Below are 18,484 nucleotides of genomic sequence, written 5' to 3'. Positions count from 1 at the left end.
TAAAAAAAAATAAAAAGAATTTAGGTAAATTAGTTTTAGTACATACTTTCTTCCTGGCAGTAGAATCCTTGCAGCATGGCAGTGAGCGCTGCAGATTATCATAGCATCTGCAGATTATTCAACATCCCTGATCAGATGATTTTTACAATTATGTTGTGTTGTTTTTTTCTAATGCCCCTTACCAACATCAGCTAACCTACTTGGTGAAACCAAGCAAATTTAAGGCAGAGGGTGCATTTCTTGTTTTTCAGTGGCGCCATCCATGGCCAAGAATAAGACTTAAGCCACAGCCTGTTTTTAGGGCCGATCCATTCATACATTCACAGATGGTAATTTTGATCTGAACCAGAAAGTGATCTATTTTCAATTTAGTACCTTCAAAGGTATTGATTTATTATGAGAACATGGAGGACTTTTAAAAAAAATCGGCAGATTTAATGTGCACCACTCACCATTTACTACACAGGGAGTCTTCAGCTGGCGGGGATTGAACAACTCACAACCTCTTGTGCATAGGCCCAACGCCCTACCAATTAGGCTATCCTGGCCCAGAGTTTTGTAGCTGAGTTGAGGGTCTCAGAAAAATTTAGTTTTTGGAAGATCGTGATTGACTTTAACAAACATTATTTAATAACATTCAAGTTTGGAAGTACAGTCAAACCCGCTACAGTGAACCTTCAAGGGACCGAAATTTTGGTTCACTATAACCGGGAGTTCACTATATCCGTTCCGCAGGCAATTTAACCAATGGTTCCCAAACTCCTCCCTTTTATTACACATTATTTAAATAAATGACTGAAAAATATTATTTAGTAGCGAAAAATGTGTTATTTTTCATTACTCTTCGTCTTGCTTACAAAAAAAAAAAAAAAATTTAGTAATCTTTAGCTGATGTGCAATCCTGGCAGAAAATTCATATTGATCCCACTGACACCTTACAGGTGCAATATCTGCTTGGTTTGTTTAGGGATGGGAAAGTGAGATAAAAGAAGCTTATCGCTAAATTCCCCTCTATAGATGGTTTTAAAAATCGGTATATGTTTAAAGTAAAAATTTCAAAATTATTACAAAAAAATGAAGAAAAAAATCAGTTGAAGACAGAAAAAAGTTCATTATATCCAACTTCCTCACTTTTTTGGTTTACTATATCCACAAAAAATAACATTATACGTGTATAGCAAGGCACGGGACCTAACATTTCGTTCACTATATCCGGGAGTTCACTATAAACCGTGTTCACTATAGCGGGGTTTGACTGTATCTAAATCCCAGAAAGTAAGGCCTAAAATATGTGATATATAATGCAAAAAAGTATTTTAGCATATTTAACTCATAATACATATTTTTTTTTTATTAGCCTACAAATTTAGAACACTTTGAAAGCTCTTTGAGTTGGCGAAATGTTTCTTAGAAAAGAAAGAAAAAAATTCTCAAGAGGGTTTGACAGTATGTTATAAATAAAAACAACTTTTAACCAACAAAAGAAATTTATTTACTTTTTCTTGAGAATTTTAATTACAATATTTTATACAGCATTTCAATTATGGATTCACCATATTTTTGTCAGCAGAAAAAAAAGATTTTAATTTAAATATCAATCTGAATAACTTATTAACTTCATATGCAGACACATTGATTACTAAATGCCTCAATATGATAAGAATGGGAGGAATTCACATGAGTGAAAGTTAAAAGTACTACAGTTGAGATCTTCATATTTAAAAAGTACACCAGCAGTGTTTCTTATGCGTAAAAATAATGATCCAAAAATGAAGAAAATGGGAATGATGACAACATGAGGAACGTGCTTAATAGAAGCGAACTTGAATCGCTCTTCCATCCATTCGATATCCGTTCATAAGATCTAGGAAACTGAGCTAAGGAAAACAATGACAGACACATGAAATGGTGTATCACATAATATATCGCATTGAGGTTATTTAATTTCTAAGACTGATATAAGAACATCTCAACAACAAAAAATGAAATACAGATCCATTTAATAGACTTTCAAAACACTTTCATCTGCCACGAAAATTTTTGGAAAAAAAAAGTTGCAGAATAACAAAAATTCAGATGATAACTATTAAAATTAAAAAAGCTATGATAACTATTGCAATTAAATGAAATTATTACATCAAACAAAATATAAATTAAATTTTAAAAAAAAAAAAAAAAAATTTTTTTTGTATAAACATTTTGTATATAAAGGAGAAATTTCACCTAACATGACAAGATTTTACTGTTTCAAAATATCATAACTTATTGAACTTTCAATTTAGTATATTTTCGTGCCAAAAACTAGTTTGAAAATTTAATAATCCCTAGGAAATTGCAATTTGTTTTACTAATTTGGAATGCAACTAAATTTTTTTAAAACAAAGCAGCTTGTAAAGTATCAGTTTGTACTCTGGACATAAACTGTTCTCAGAGATCAATTCAAATTTTTAAAATATAAACTAAATCTCCATCATACAAGGTTTGATTTCATTCTCTGCAAATAAGTATATGGCCTCAATTTACCACTTTTAAACTTAATCCTAGGAAAAATGACTTTTTTTTGTCATCTTTCAAATATCAAGAGTTCTAAATATTCAGAAACAATCATATTCGATAGAATAAGATATTAGAATAATATTTTTTACAAATTGTGGATTGTTCCCCAGTTTTAGAAAATAATTCTAAAATTGCAAAAATTTCATAAGTTTAAGATAGAAAACAAGAGAAAAATAGCAGAATTCCACAGAAAAATGACATGCCTCATTATTCTGCAGTTAGAAAAATGTTAGTGAAATTTTTGTATATTTTAGAAATAGCAAGAAAGAAAATTTCTGGCAATAATTCTGGGATAAAAGCAGAAAATATCATATTGTCAGCATTACACTGGACAAATGGCATTCTTTAAGTAAACTCTAATTTCTTTAAAAATTAAATTATTTGTAGTCCTTCAATATTTAACATTACGTAAGTATAGTATAAGTATAATCTATCATAAAAACTTTATTAACACTATTAAATTAAATCACTAACTAACCATACATACTACTAAAAGTCACACATTAAATTTCTAATTATAAATAATTTACTAATTTTTTAAAATGCAGTTAACTAGGAATACTCAAACTGACACTTAAATATTAGAATTTAAAATTCGATAAAAAAAAATAAAAACGAATAATAGGAAGATTTTTTTTAAAAGTGTTGATTTAAAAAACTTTAAAAAAATTTATTTAGTACCAGAAAATGTATTATAATTTTAAACTATTTCAATAATACTAAATACTAAACACATAGCTGCCAACATTGATAAGTAAAAATTCAGTAGATTTTACGACATACTACAAATTTCATGATAATTGTTGCAAAATGTACTAAATATTTTACACATAGGGAATTTTAGGGATTTTCATATTCATCAAAAGAGAAAAACAGCAATATTTTCCAGTTATGATTAACATTAAATGAACTTGCAATCTAAATATATATTTCTCTTACACAGCGACAAAAAAAAGCCTCATTACAACTCCCCGAATGGCAACACTAGAAGATCGACCAACGATTGCCGCTAAAAATGTCACATGCCAAATATAGCTGAGGTGGCTCAACATATAGCGCATTTAAAAATGGAAACTGAAATAACCTTAAGCTAGGGAGAAGTGAGTAGTCTTTATCGATAGATCTCTATTTTAGTATTTTGTCGAAAGCGCTTTTTTTCACGAATTTATATATTACGAATTTATTTGACGATTTTTGATTTATATCACGAATTTATTTGTTTTATTATTGTTATTAGTTATTCATTGAAAAATGAGTCTCAGTCGAGCTGTTACGCTTTAAGATTTTATACTATGGCACATTTCTAATAGGTTTAACGAATTACACGTCATTTACTATTCAAATTTATTTTAATGACTTAGTATTTACTAAAAAGATGTAATTCTTTTTAAACAAAAATTATATGGATTTGAATGACTGTTTTGAATTCTTAGAATTTTGTGCATTTGCAATGTACGTAAGTTAGCAGCGAGTGAAGCGTGCTTGGTTTGCGAAGCAAACCATATAAGATTGTGCAGGCCACTAGTGTTATGTATTATGTTTACTCATAATTTTGAAAAGTAATAAGCATTTAATTCATCAAAGATAGGTAAAAGATTTTAATTAATTCAAAAAGGAAGTTCTACATTAACTCAAAAATTTAGGACAAAAAGAATTTTTAAACTGATTTTTATAAATGAGAATCGCTTATGTATTAGTAACATATATTTAAATATTCAAGCAAGCAATAATCTGTGCAAAATTTCTATTTCAATAGGGATATTTTCAAGGAAACTTACTTTCAGAGAATTTTCAAAAATGTTTAAAGACCAGGAGAATTTTTATTAAACTAGTAGACCAAAAGAAAACGGCAAAATCCAGTAGAGTTTGCAGCTATGTAAATTTTTTCATTTTGTCCAGTTTCTTCTAACTTCGTGAAAGAAATAGGTTTCTTACAGACAAAATGCCAACCCTATATTATGCAGATACACACACAACAGTAAAAAGGATACCGACAGCACGTTGAGCATCCTGCATATTAGTGAAGCGTATTATGGCATTACCTTGGCCTTTCAACTCAGCATACCTCACATCACCTAACACCGAAATACATAAATTATACATATATATAACACAATGTAATTTAGACTTTAAATAGAATTTTCATTTTATGTACAAACAATTACACATCATTGCAACTAAAAAAAATATATCATTAAACTTTACAAGTTGTACTTTATGTGAGAAATTTACACTAAAAATTTTTTTTCATAATAAAAATTGCATAAAATCAAGCAAGTCGGCATGATTCAAGGGCTCAAAAAGCGGCGTCCATTTGCAAGACTTGCCAAACATGAGTGAGTAGAAACAAAACTAGAAAAACTACAGTAGCTAAGAGAGAAAAAATATTTTGAAAAACAAAGCAAAAAACCTACAAGAGGACAAGAGGGACAAATTGTGGTAAAATAAATTTTTGTTAAAATTTTATTTATTTGCACGCCAAGCAGAGGTAGTGAAAAACTTATGTTGTTAACAAGGGAATAAGCATTCATATGAATAAAACAAAATTCCAGGGCATCAAAACGAGCTGATGTGATTGAGGTGGAAATAATTTTGGCATTGGTGAAATCAAATTTATGCTCAAGATTCCAACGATGTACAGCAATTGCTCAACTAAAAGGTTTATTCATAGAAGAAAGTGATTAACAGAGATAGTTTGCTGTTATGCAACTGAATATTTATATTAAATTGCTGAACAAGAAGGAGTAATGTGTATACATTTTTTAAACAAAATGCTTTATGCAAAAAAAGCCAGATTTTTCAAAGAATATTTTGGTTCCAAAACAGCTTACAAAATAGCTTTGGTACCAAAATAGCTTTGGTTCCAAAATAGCTTTCATAGAAATTGTCATACTTAATATAACATTTTACGATGAGTAAAAGTTTTCAATTGAGAAGTAATGCACAATAAAAAATTAAAAAACATATATAAAAAATAAATTGTCATATTGTTAATTGTTTCAGATTTTTCATGCATATTACATACATAAGGCATAAAATATTAAATATGAGTGTTAACCGCGAACTATTTTTTATATATGTTTAACATTTAATGGTTTGTGTAAGTCCGTCATACCTAAAATTAATCTAATTAAGCAACTTAGACACAAACGAACTCTTTTATTAAAATTTTGAATAATTTGAAAGTCTTTAATTCGAATTCGTGGATAATTTGAAGTTTTTTGTTGGTCCCTTGAAACCTAAATATTCAGTTAATGCAACAAAATCTTGGTTATTTCGAAGTCTAACTTCTTTAGTTCAAATTTTTTACCCTTTCAAAAATGGCAAAATCTAGATTTAATGCAGTTATTTTCAGCCATTATGGAAAAATTTTTAGGGAACAGAACATTTTTATCTGTTCTAGGAAACAAAAAGGGATAAAGGGGGGATGATATCTAAACCACCCGTACCTGTCCTTAGATACGGGTGGTCCCCGCCTCTTCCTTGTAAGTGACGCATGATATACTTTCGCCAATGCGATAAATCATAAATGGCACATGTTGCAATTCGTTAGAAACCAGCATTTTAGTTTTCTTCACCATAATTTTAGCTTTTGTGGTGCGAATTCAGTGAAAGCATGCTGTTGAGTAAGCCCAGTGCCCTGTATAAAACCTTCTCTTTCGATGAAAAAGTTGCTGCGATTCGTGAAGTAGAAAAAGAGTGTAAAGAAGAAATGCATCATTGCAAAAAAAAGTATGGAATAGCACGTAGCACTCTTTCGACCTTTTGAAAGATAAAGAAAATATTTTGAAAACTAATCGAAATCGCAGACGAGCTAGAGAACCCGATGTGGTTGAGTGCGTCTTCAAGTGATTTAAGCAAGCGCGGGACAAAAGTATCCCTCTCATTCAAACTCTTGTTCGAGCAAAAGCGGAAGAATTTACTGACAGCTTAAGAAACAACAACTTCAAAGCAAGCTCCGGATGGTTAGACGGACTTAAGGAAATAAATGGAATTCTCTTCAAGTCTATGTGTAGTGAAAGGCGACAAAAAAATTTCTTGGATAATTCAAAGTTTTGCATTAGCCCTTGCACTTTGAATTATCAAAGTTCGACTGTAATGTAAACCATACCTATATCACGGAATCTGTCTTTGAGACTCTGCCAACTGAAGGTACTTGGCAACTACAAAAAATAAATATTACACATTAGTATCATTTAAACAAAAGAAATTTAAAAACTATTAAATAAATAAAATTTTAGAAATTTAGAAAATTTTAACTAATTTTAAAAAAATAAATAAATAAATAAATAAACCTTTAGCAATGTTTTCTGTAAATAGTTTGAGGAAAAAAGGCATGCAGTATACCGTCGATATCTCAAAGTTGAAGGGATGGTAAAAAAATTTCAAGACAGCAAGCTTTCGAGATAACAAATTTAAAACTCAATATGTTCTAAAAGTTATATTTTAAAATATTAATCTAAAAAGTAGAGTCATGAAATATAATTATAACTAATAATAAATATGTATGTAATGATAGTTGACAATAAGTCTAAATGCAATAATAGTAATTTTATTTTTACAAGTAAGAGGAAAATAAATATGTATTAAATAGAAAATAATTGGTTTGCAAACTTACAATGTGATTTTTCCGAAAAAATTCATAATTTTTTTCGAAATTTTTTTGACAAAACACGGTTTTGAGAAGAAACTCTTCAACATAGGAATTCAAATTAACATTAAGTGGCTATATAATGCCAAGGAGAAAAATATTCTTTTGACATAACTGAGTTTTTGAAATATTGAAGTTTGAGATATTGAAAGTATACTGTACTATATTACTTGAAATAACATTCACTTTCACATGCCACATGAGAAAAACACGCCACACAAGCGACACTAGACAAGAATGCTTTAACAATAACAACATTCTCAATTTGATCAATGTCTAAAGAAGACTTAAGCATAGACAGTAATAATTTAGGTTCATTACTTCCCTATTTTGTTCAAAACTTGCCGAGCAAAGCTTTATGATTAGCACAAAAGGCAAAGTGGTGGAGTCTGTAAATAGTCCCCGTCTGTTATTATTAAAATACTAAACCTATATTTTAATCTATATAAGAGAGTATTGTTTTAAATCAATATTCAATTCCCATTTGAAATATAATTTTTTTACTTAAAAGTTCACATAAATTTACATTATCAAAATAATTTAAACTGATACTTACAATGTTCTTAAAATGTGCTAATAACCTTATTTCAAAGAACTACCAAGGGCGCCACAAATACTAAGAAAATATTCACAGACTTTTCCGCAGATTTATTTTATTGAATTTGTAAACAGTGCCATAAACTTTATAATTATTCAGTTATACTTTATTCTAATTTGAATATTACAAAACTTTTGAACTTTGAACTAGGGTTGAAAATAAACAATTTAAAAAGAAATTTATTATAATACCAACACCTTAGGAACAGATTTTTTCTCAGTTATCTTCCAGTTCTGTGCACACCTGGATGAAGCATAGTAGTAAATATTTCACAGAATAAACTGGTAACAAAGTTAACAGATAAAAGCATTTCTTTCCTGTGAAGTACTAAGTCGAGTCCATTTTTGGCCTTCACGTGAAAACAATTTAAAAATGTCTACTTTTTGGTCTATTTTGCTGTTTTTTAGAATAATAAATAAAAAAAATACTAATATTACGTTCATCTATTAATAAAATTATTTTAGAATTACAAGGGGTAGTACAGTCAGCAAAAAAAAAAAGATATCACCCTGAATAACTTTTGTTCTAATGATCGGATTTTCACGATCTAAGTGTCAATCTTAATGGTTCCCGGGGGTGACCTCAAATATGCTAATTAATTAGTGCTAACTATTAATTAAGTTACGAAATCANAATACATGTTTATTCAGAGAAAGTACGTTTTTGTGTCTGATTTCGTAACTTATTTAATAGTTAGCACTAATTAATTAGCATATTTGAGGTCACCCCCGGGAGCCATTAAGATTGACACTTAGATCGTGAAAATCCGATCATTAGAACAAAATTTATTCAGGGTGATATCTTTTTTTTTTTGCTGACTGTACAATAACTTAAAAGCTATTACAACATTAACTTTCCAAAGTAACAACTGAGTGATTTGTGAACAAAAAAAGAACTTCACAAGGATTTAAACAGCTTCTAAAAAAAATATTAAAAAAAAAAAAAAACACATAATTTATTAAAAAAAAAAAATTTAAACAACCGGATTATTATGAGGATAAATTTTAGTTTTTTTTTAGTTTCAGCTGTGATGAATACTCCTATGCACTAAAAAAGGAATGTGATAATGAAAGATTTAGAGTCCAAAATATGAAACAGGTTTCAATAGTTAACATCCAAATTTCAATTCTCTTATTTCTCAGCCCAAGTAATTTTTTTTTCACAAAACTTACATTTATTAGAAAACTGAAACAAACTTGGAATAATTCCAGTAACCAACACTGATGAAATATTTTACTTGAAGTCCTAAAAGCCAATAACTTTGAATGAAGCCAATTTCAGCAGATTGAAAATAAATTGTCCACCAATTTACGTCGCACGTCTTGCATGACACTATCACGCTAAAAATTGAGAATATATAAACAGTTCAATACATTTTTTCCTCAAATCCACCTCTTTCTTGGATCACAATTTTTATCATCTTCTATAATCAATCAGAAATTATTTCAACAGATAAGGTGTATGAAAAACAGCAAAAATAATCCAAAGTATCATTATTTCATACAGAATCACAAATACCACTTGTAAAGGAATACTTAAATACAATTTACAACCAGCACATGTTCAAGCTGAACACAATCCAATTCTTATAAAAATTAAAATAATCTAAAATTGATCAAATAAAAACCTCACTAGCTGATATATTTGCAACAAAACCACACCAGACACTTCTAAATTGAGCTTTACATTACAATTTAGATGTGTTTGGTCTGAATTTCTCGTTTCACAACAGAAATAACATGAGCACCCAACTCGCAGAACCATTTTTTAAAACATTAATAAAAAATTGGCACTTATAACTGTGCCAAAATACTGCTTGTGATAAAGTACTCCTTCTAACTGAACATAAAAACAAGCTTGTTTGAAGAATTAAAATGCATATTTTTAAAAAAAAGATCAAATAAAAATATCACCAACTAAATCAATTTACAACAAAAACACACCAAACATTTCTAAATTGCACCTTGTCAGGACTGAATTCAGTTACCAAATCAGAATGCTTTTCCTTTCAAAAATACCATTAAATATTATACCACCACAGCGATTCACATAAATACAAAAACTATTTTGACTTTTCAAACAAAAGTAATTCAACATTGAAATCACCGAGATGAAACATAAGATGGCAGAGAAAAGAAACCCCATGACAAGAAACCTGAATATATATAACTTAAAGAAGAGTGGTTTTCATACACATTTAATTGTTAAGTCTTTCTAAACAATTCACCAAAATAATGTAAAAACAATAAAAGTTTTCAATTTAAATAAAATTTCATCAAGGGAATAATGACTAAAAAATAAAGTCAAAATAACATAAGGAGATCAAGAATACTATAAAACTATGTTATGAACTTACACCAAGATCACCATACCATTAATCTAAACCCTCTATTTTCTTTTCACTTAAATACAGTGCAAAGTCCCCTTTTTTCCGGACACTTTTTAACAGTCAAAACTCTTTCTCTCTAATTTTTTTTTTTTTTTTTTGCATTCGCGACTTGTTGAAAAAAAAGTATGCAGGGATGAGAATCCTCCATTTTCCGCTTCTTGATTTTTACCGGGTTTCCGATTGTCATTCAATTTTACTCCAATTTTCACTAAATATGGGATATGAAAAAAATGAAATTCGGCATTTCAGTACCGCACGAAAAAAAAAGTATTTTTTTCAAATCTCACATAAAAGAATTATTACCACCAAGAATCGAGTGTTTAATTTCAGAGTGTGCAAAAATTTCACATTTTGAAAAAAATGCGGATTTAAATTAAAATTACAGACAAGAGACAAAAGAGAGTGATTGATTATACGAAAGTGCGATTTGGAATATGAGAACAGTAATATTCTATTAAAAATTAAATAGAAATTTAAAAAACTATGTGGAAATCGCAAACTGTTGAAATGGTGATGGGCGAAACTATAAGGACAATAAAATCGTCACAAATAGTGACATCAAATTGTAATTAGACAAATGCCCGATTCAAAATTTCCTGTGTACGATTATGTAGGATTAAAAAATGATGAAAATTAGCAACAATAATTGAACGTTCGAATGCTCTAAAAATATTATCGCAAATCCATGCGAGATTGCAAGTGAATCGTCAACAATTGAATCCGAAATGAGCAGTTCGAAGTTTACCGATCAAACCAATATCGTATTAAAACATTGAGATTTTAAAAATGAAGAGAAAATCAGTTTTAAAATAATTACCAAAAAACAATAGGCAGACAAAACCATACAGACTCACTGAGGAATGATGGCTAATTGAGTAAATTTAGAATTGATAATTAACTAAAATTCGTGATTCAGAATTTGTTTAGAGATTTTAAAAACAATGTGGAAATCAGTAACAAAATCTTTTGAAATAACGCAAACACATGCATTTATTTGTTGTTTGAAATTGACATTTATTGAGTTAGGATATTTTTATATTTGTTCACCTTAAAGACCTATTATCTGGAAAAATCTATTTTCCCGACATGCCGAAATACCGACAATTTCGGATATGTGACTTTCCACGTTATTACCTAAAACCTTTAAAACAAATGAATTAATTTTTTTTTAATTGTTAGCAAATTTTAAATTTTACTTACGGTACAGGTATAAAAAAATATTGAGCAAGTTTTTAACTAAATTTCATATTTTTAAAAAATTGCATAAAATTCTGTTAACTGTGTGATAAGCTTAGCTACACCACAGGCATATTCCAGATACTGAAAAAACAGGAGTTTAAGACTTATTATAAAATTTATTTTGAGTGAAAAAAAAAAGTTACGCAATAATATTTAAAAAATATTTTGAACAATAGGGAAAATTTCAGAGTTCTCCCTAGGAATAAAAAAGAGCGGGGCGCTGCTCAGAAAAAGCCACGATAAGTTTTGAAAGGGTACTCATTCCCAAGACTGCTAAAAATTATCAAAATATGTAATATTATGAAATTAGGGGTAATTGCGAGCCCAAGTCAAAATTCCGGAAAATTTCTTGAGTTAAAAAAAAAAACAGTTTAAATTGAAAAATTAGAAAAAAATTTAAACAAGGTTTTTTTTTCCTTTTTCTCAATATTTCTTAGTTTACTTAAAATATATTTAAAATTTTACACATACCTATACCATTTACACATACCTATGATGACCTGGAGAAGTAATTAAAATTTACAAATATGTCTTTCTTTCTTGAGTTTATGATTATAACAACTATTTACTGATAAAAAATGAATATTAATCATGAATATAAGCTTATAAAGTATCTCTCTGGCTCTCCCTTACAAACAAATAAAATAAACTGTGTTTTTAAGTTCCACCTTTGAAAATTTGATTTCCGGAAACTTCTGTGATCAATGATTTTTTTAAAACATCTGGACCTTCGATCTCCAGAAACTTCCTGATCACTATGTGATCACCTCCTTTAGCAAAAATTCCGGAAATACGGATTTTTTCCGGAGCACAATCAGCCCTATGAAATAACTGAATTTGATCTTTAACACAATTTAATTTACTCTCATATACTATTTTATGTATATATTTCAAAAAAAAATTTTCTTCCGTTATCAGAATAAAAGAAAATTTTGTAGTTTCTAAAAATAATTATATAGATAGATAATCTTTTTTTGGAACACAGATTATTCAAAAAAAGTAAACTGAAAAAAATTATTAATTGATAAACAACCTGAATATAATTTAAACTGAAAATTATGAGAAAATAGTTAAAATTGCATTTTTCCTTAAAAAAATTTTTTTTTATTATTTATTTAAAAAATAATTTTGAAAATTAAAACCATTAAAAATTTAAGGAAAGAAAAGTTACTCATAAAAATTTTAAAAGTTGAGAATAATCCTAACAAAGTAAATACTTGTAATGGTAATCAGAATTAAACCTATAAACAGATTAGTTTATCAGTGTGTAATTATTATTTAAAAAATGAATTACTTAAAAAATGGTATATGAATAAAAAGAAAGTTACTGAAGGGATGGGGGTCTTATTTTTACAAAAAGAGCACATTTATAGGAATCAAACGGAAAGCGCTTCTAAAAACACTATGGGAGAACAGTCTATTCCAAACTGCAGATACGGGGAAGTTGCGAATTGATTTTAGTAGTGAATTAGTAAAAAAAAGTTGAAGACTCGTTCAGAAGGTAGAATTGAAAAAATAACTCACATTTTCTCAATCGATAGCAAAATATCGGTTTTTGCCTATATGTTGGCAAAATTAGTCACAGTCTTTTCTGCAAAACAGTCTTAGTTGCCAGCTCTGTATCAACTAAGACAACTGATCATACCAAAATAAAAAGCTGAAGTTAAAAATTAATCAGAATAACGATAATAAATAAATCAACTTTTCAATATTTAGAACGCACAATCAAACAATTTACAGCACGACCAGGTGTTTCACCATACAGTTGTATCATCAAAATGTATACTAGCCTAGCATCACAGCAATTGCAATATTGTTCTTTCAAGCAAAAGAAACTTTCTTTTCAGCGATTTTTCTATTTTCAAATCATTATCTTCTACTGCACAATGTGCCAAGTGATAATCTCACTGTTTGTGACCTCTTATTATCGAATGTTAATTTTTTACATCATCATACTCTCTGCGTATTTTTCTACATGCTTAAGAAATTTCAAGTCTTACATTTTTAGCTACAAAACGTAACTTAAAGTTCAACATCCAAAACAGTGCTAGTACATAGTAAGAGAGAAATTGCAGCTTTTTGCTAACATTGCTAAATAATCCCTACAAATCAATCATACATATCATAATATAGTTTCTGAAATCAAAGCTAATAGATAATGCACGTAGGCCTTACACTTAAAAACATATTTAACTTTGCTTTTAATTTATTGATTACAACAACAACAAAAAATCTTTCATTTTAAATGAAAACCTAAATCATTACACGCCTCAGCTGTGGTGGTAACAAAAATTATAAATTAACAAACAATAAACAAATGCAACAGCATCCACACCCTTTAAAATATCACAATGCCGACAGACAAGACAAATAAATACAGCTCATGCATAACACCTAGTAATCAATGACTGAGTTTGGTAACTGCATCCATAAGTATAAATTACTTTAAAAACTTAAACTAAGACCTACATTTCCTAATAAAATAGTATCTGAGATATTCGAACTGTTGAACGAATCGCTGCCTCTATCAAAAGCATCTCTAAATCCTCTGCTTGCATTGCTCATTTGATAGGAAGAGTCACGACCCACGCCATCTAGTGAGCGTCCCAAGACGCTGCTGCTAGACATCATGCCTGATGAGCTACCTAAGCCCATGCTTCCTACACTTGCAGATGAAACAACCATGTTTGCACTAGACAAGCCCATACCTAATGAGGAGGTACCCATCATTCTATCGGCAGTCATCGAATTATTCATACCCATCGATCCAGCTCCGAGACCCATTCCAGCGGAAGACATCATTCCCATATTACTTGAACCAACACCAATGCCATTACCGGGCATTCCACCAGCTACGTTGCCTGAAATGAAATCATGATAAATATTAAGCTGAAATAAATATTTAAAAGTGTGCCAGACTAAAAATAAGCAAAATCATTTTCACATATCCAATTCAGCCAGCTTCTCATGAAACAGCAATTCTGCACCAACACATTGTATAGAAACGTCGCTGCAGTTTCGAATGAAAATCGAAATTTGGCTGGACATATAATCGTAAAATGGTAGTTGGACACTTGGATCGTAGCATTTAAAGATTGATGAAATAATCAAATACAATCATTCCACACCATTCCAAAAGTTAAAAAAAAAAACTTTATCACACTTTCAAATAAAATTCAAATTTGACTGCACACTTAAACAAAATGACTGAAAATAATGAAAAAATACAATAATAAAACAGCCAGTCTCCACCAACTGCGATTCTAAAAATTGGAAACTTTACTATAGTTTCTAATAACGTTAAGATTTGGCAGAACACTTGCTTATAACAATTCTCCATTTATTAAGGAAAGATAGCCATTCTGCACCAATTGTGGTATTAAGATTCAACCGGACATTTGATCATTTGACTCGAGGCTTAGTAATGAAACGGCCAATCTTCACCAGCTGATCTAACTAAAAAGCAATTTTAGTTTTTAAGAGCCATGGTTGCTGAGGGTAAAGAATGCTCATCTCTAAATGACCTGGATGATCGTCTCCAAATGACCTGGGTTTGAATCCCAGCAATGGCTGCTTGATATGAATTCTGCATTCGGCTCACACCAACCATAATTCTGATGTAAAAATATCCTCAGACAAATCATGTGTTACAACTCCCTTGCCGTCAACCTTACCGTGGGAGGTTTTAGTGGTTTTCCTTTCCATGTAATGCAAATGTGGGTGAACTCCCTCAAAAAAAGTTCTCCTCAAAGGCAAATTTTTCCAAATATTTAATCCAGGAGCTCTCTTATTATCTCTCCCAGGGTTTAAAATTACAACGCTTCCAAGTTGAACATTTGTAGTTGTAAACTCAAAATTGGATGAGCTATTCAATAACAGTTATAAAATATCTTATCTTTCACCTCTTGTCATAAGGCTAACTATGAGAGGTTTCTGTGGTTAATAATTACTAGGCTAGTTTGTCTCAATGCTTGATCCAGGAGCTTCCTTGTCTTCTGAATTGGGTTCAAAATTACAAGGCTACAGAGTTGAACATTGGTAGTTGTAAACTCAAAATTTGGCCAGCTGTTCAACAATCATTATAAAATAATTTCTAATAAAATTGAGAATTAGCTTCATACTTGATTCGAACAAGTCAACATTTAATAATGAAGTAACCAATCTGCACCAATTGTGATATTAAGGTTCAAATGGATATTTGATCATCTGACCAGAGAGGCTAAAAATGAAGCATAGCCAGTCTGCACCAACTGTGCTCATAAAATTTAAGAAATTTTAATAAGTTTCAAATTTGAAGAAAAATAAAATTTAGCTGGGCACGATCATAATGATTCAAAATTTATAATGAAACAGAGCTGATCAGCACCAAGCAAAGATTCAACCAGACACTTGAACATAGGCTTCACGATTGAAAATAAAACAAACTATAATTTAATAAAAACTTTTTATATAAAAATAAGGAAAATAAGATTGCTGGATATATGATCATAAGGTTTCAAGATTAAATTATAAAACAGCCATCTTGTACCAAATGTTGATTCCAGTAGGAGTTACTCAACAACCAACAGTTTGTACACTACCACACATTTTTTTCTCACAAATATAAGTGTCTACAATAGAAAGAAAATTAATTTAAAAGACCCTGTTACATACAAATACATAAAGCAAAAAAATATGCCAAATCAATAAAAAAAATTCATACAATTGTATTAAAGCATGTTCACTTGATTTAGGGTGAGGATATGGATTCACTCAAACTAGGTAATCCATTGCATAGATCCACTGATTATAATGGCACAAGGTTCAATAATGGCACAAGGTTCAACAATATCACAAGGTTCAATAATGGCACAAGGTTCAACAATATCACAAAGTTCAATTATGACACACAGCCATCCAACAATAACTAATACACTTGCAGAATACAATTGATATTACGAGAGAAAATATGTAGAAAAGATAGTTGTTGAAAGAAAAAATTACAGCATAACACCAAAAAAAAATTTTTTTTAACATTTTTTTCCAACAAAATAAAAGTACAAGAAATTATAATAGTCGAGCAACTAAGTTAATAAACTAAATTACTTTTAAAATATGTACTTAAATTTACAAAATTGGCCTTTTATGACCTACTAAATATTAATACCAAGTTCCAAAAAAAAATATTTATATAAAATTTGTAACATAGAAGAGCAAGAACTTTAAAGTGCGGAAAACTATTTTTAAAAAAAACATAACTTGACCAAATATTGCTTGAAAAATAAGTAGTAGAAAATTAAACACAAGTAACATAGCTTATTCTTATACTTATGAAAATAGAAATTTCCTAAATAAATCAATATTTATAATAAATACTAATACAGAAGAGTGTGCACCTCCCATATAAATGCATAAGTTACTTGAACTCAAAAAACCAAGCAAGAGAAATTTTGTAATAAGCATATGATTTATCTGCATTATGTAAAGGGACAAATGTGAATGTCTTAATTTCTTACCTGATATACCCAGTCCAAAACCGAAACTTCCAACAGGATTAGAGTTCTCTAAAATATCAGTTGAAATAAAATAAGTTACAAAATTCATTAACAATGATAAAAAATTATGTATTAAAAATGTTAGTATTAAAAAATAAAGTTTCATGTGAATAAAATTGCACACATATTTTAAGAATTTATTTAATTAGAGATATAACTTTTATTTGAACAATACAAATGCTGTGATTAATTACTAAAGATGTAACAATTATTTACACAATACACTGATAGCTGATAATATTTTGTACACTATATAAAAAATTAAAAGAAAAATTGAGTAAAAATTTCATATATATATATATGAGCTCTTCTTAAATATAGTTCTAAAAACGTATTATAAGCTCAACAGAATTTTTTTCGGCATCACTTTTAAAAACCCTTTTTTATAAATTTTATCAATGTTAGTGAGTTAAAAGCATATAATGCAACATTAATGTACTGAGTTAAAGAAACATAATGTAAACAGATAATGCAACTTTTTTTTCCAAGTTCAAACTAAAAACAAAATATTTAGCAATGTTCAGAACAAAAGAGTAAAGTTTCTTTTATATTATATATACATAAACTCATTATCATTAAATATTATAAAAAACCTCAGAATGACAGAAATCAGGAGATCTTGATTTACAACAGATTACCCAATTTCAGTTATAATAAAGTGGAATATTCTCAACGGAAATTTCTGAATGCAATATTTATACAATTCTAATCTTAAAAAATTTCTGACAGTGAAAATTAATTTTTGTTGGGCTATTATTTTTGAATGTGGACAAGTCCAATTTGTTTAAATATCCAAATCATTAAGGCCTAGCATTAGAATAAATTAAAAAATATTAGCAAAGGTCAATCAATTNATACTAATACAGAAGAGTGTGCACCTCCCATATAAATGCATAAGTTACTTGAACTCAAAAAACCAAGCAAGAGAAATTTTGTAATAAGCATATGATTTATCTGCATTATGTAAAGGGACAAATGTGAATGTCTTAATTTCTTACCTGATATACCCAGTCCAAAACCGAAACTTCCAACAGGATTAGAGTTCTCTAAAATATCAGTTGAAATAAAATAAGTTACAAAATTCATTAACAATGATAAAAAATTATGTATTAAAAATGTTAGTATTAAAAAATAAAGTTTCATGTGAATAAAATTGCACACATATTTTAAGAATTTATTTAATTAGAGATATAACTTTTATTTGAACAATACAAATGCTGTGATTAATTACTAAAGATGTAACAATTATTTACACAATAAACTGATAGCTGATAATATTTTGTACACTATATAAAAAATTAAAAGAAAAATTGAGTAAAAATTTCATATATATATATACATATATATATATATAGAGAGAGAGAGAGAGAGCTCTTCTTAAATATAGTTCTAAAAACGTATTATAAATATAGTTCTTAAAACGTATTATAAGCTCAATAGAATTTTTTTTGGCATATAATCACTTTTAAGAACTCTTTTTTATAAATTTTATCAATGCTAGTGAGTTAAAAACATAT

At 29.0% G+C, this 18,484-nt stretch overlaps 1 protein-coding gene across 4 annotated transcripts in view; it reads right to left on the bottom strand.

Annotated features, from left to right (window-relative positions):
- Nucleotides 1-1,468: 1,468 nt before the first annotated feature.
- Nucleotides 1,469-18,484, bottom strand: part of LOC107436995 (myelin expression factor 2) — a 41,693-nt gene continuing 24,677 nt past the window's right edge. For 2 of the 4 annotated variants that reach the window (XM_071187146.1, XM_043044100.2), the window contains exons 10-14: nucleotides 16,929-16,976; nucleotides 13,903-14,294; nucleotides 6,668-6,719; nucleotides 4,548-4,631; nucleotides 1,469-1,864 (exon numbers count right to left, since the gene is read on the bottom strand). In XM_071187146.1, the coding sequence (XP_071043247.1) occupies nucleotides 1,809-1,864; nucleotides 4,548-4,631; nucleotides 6,668-6,719; nucleotides 13,903-14,294; nucleotides 16,929-16,976 (632 nt within the window). In that variant the 3' untranslated portion in view covers nucleotides 1,469-1,808. Of the gene's footprint in view, nucleotides 1,865-4,547; nucleotides 4,632-6,667; nucleotides 6,720-13,902; nucleotides 14,295-16,928; nucleotides 16,977-17,965; nucleotides 18,014-18,484 lie in introns of all 4 variants that reach the window. The other 2 variants (XM_071187147.1, XM_043044099.2) reach the window with 1 other exon arrangement.

This window comes from Parasteatoda tepidariorum, chromosome 10 (genome assembly GCF_043381705.1).
Source record: "Parasteatoda tepidariorum isolate YZ-2023 chromosome 10, CAS_Ptep_4.0, whole genome shotgun sequence".
NCBI classification, from domain to species: Eukaryota; Metazoa; Arthropoda; class Arachnida; order Araneae; family Theridiidae; genus Parasteatoda; species Parasteatoda tepidariorum.
This window is presented reverse-complemented; position numbering and strand designations above follow the sequence as displayed.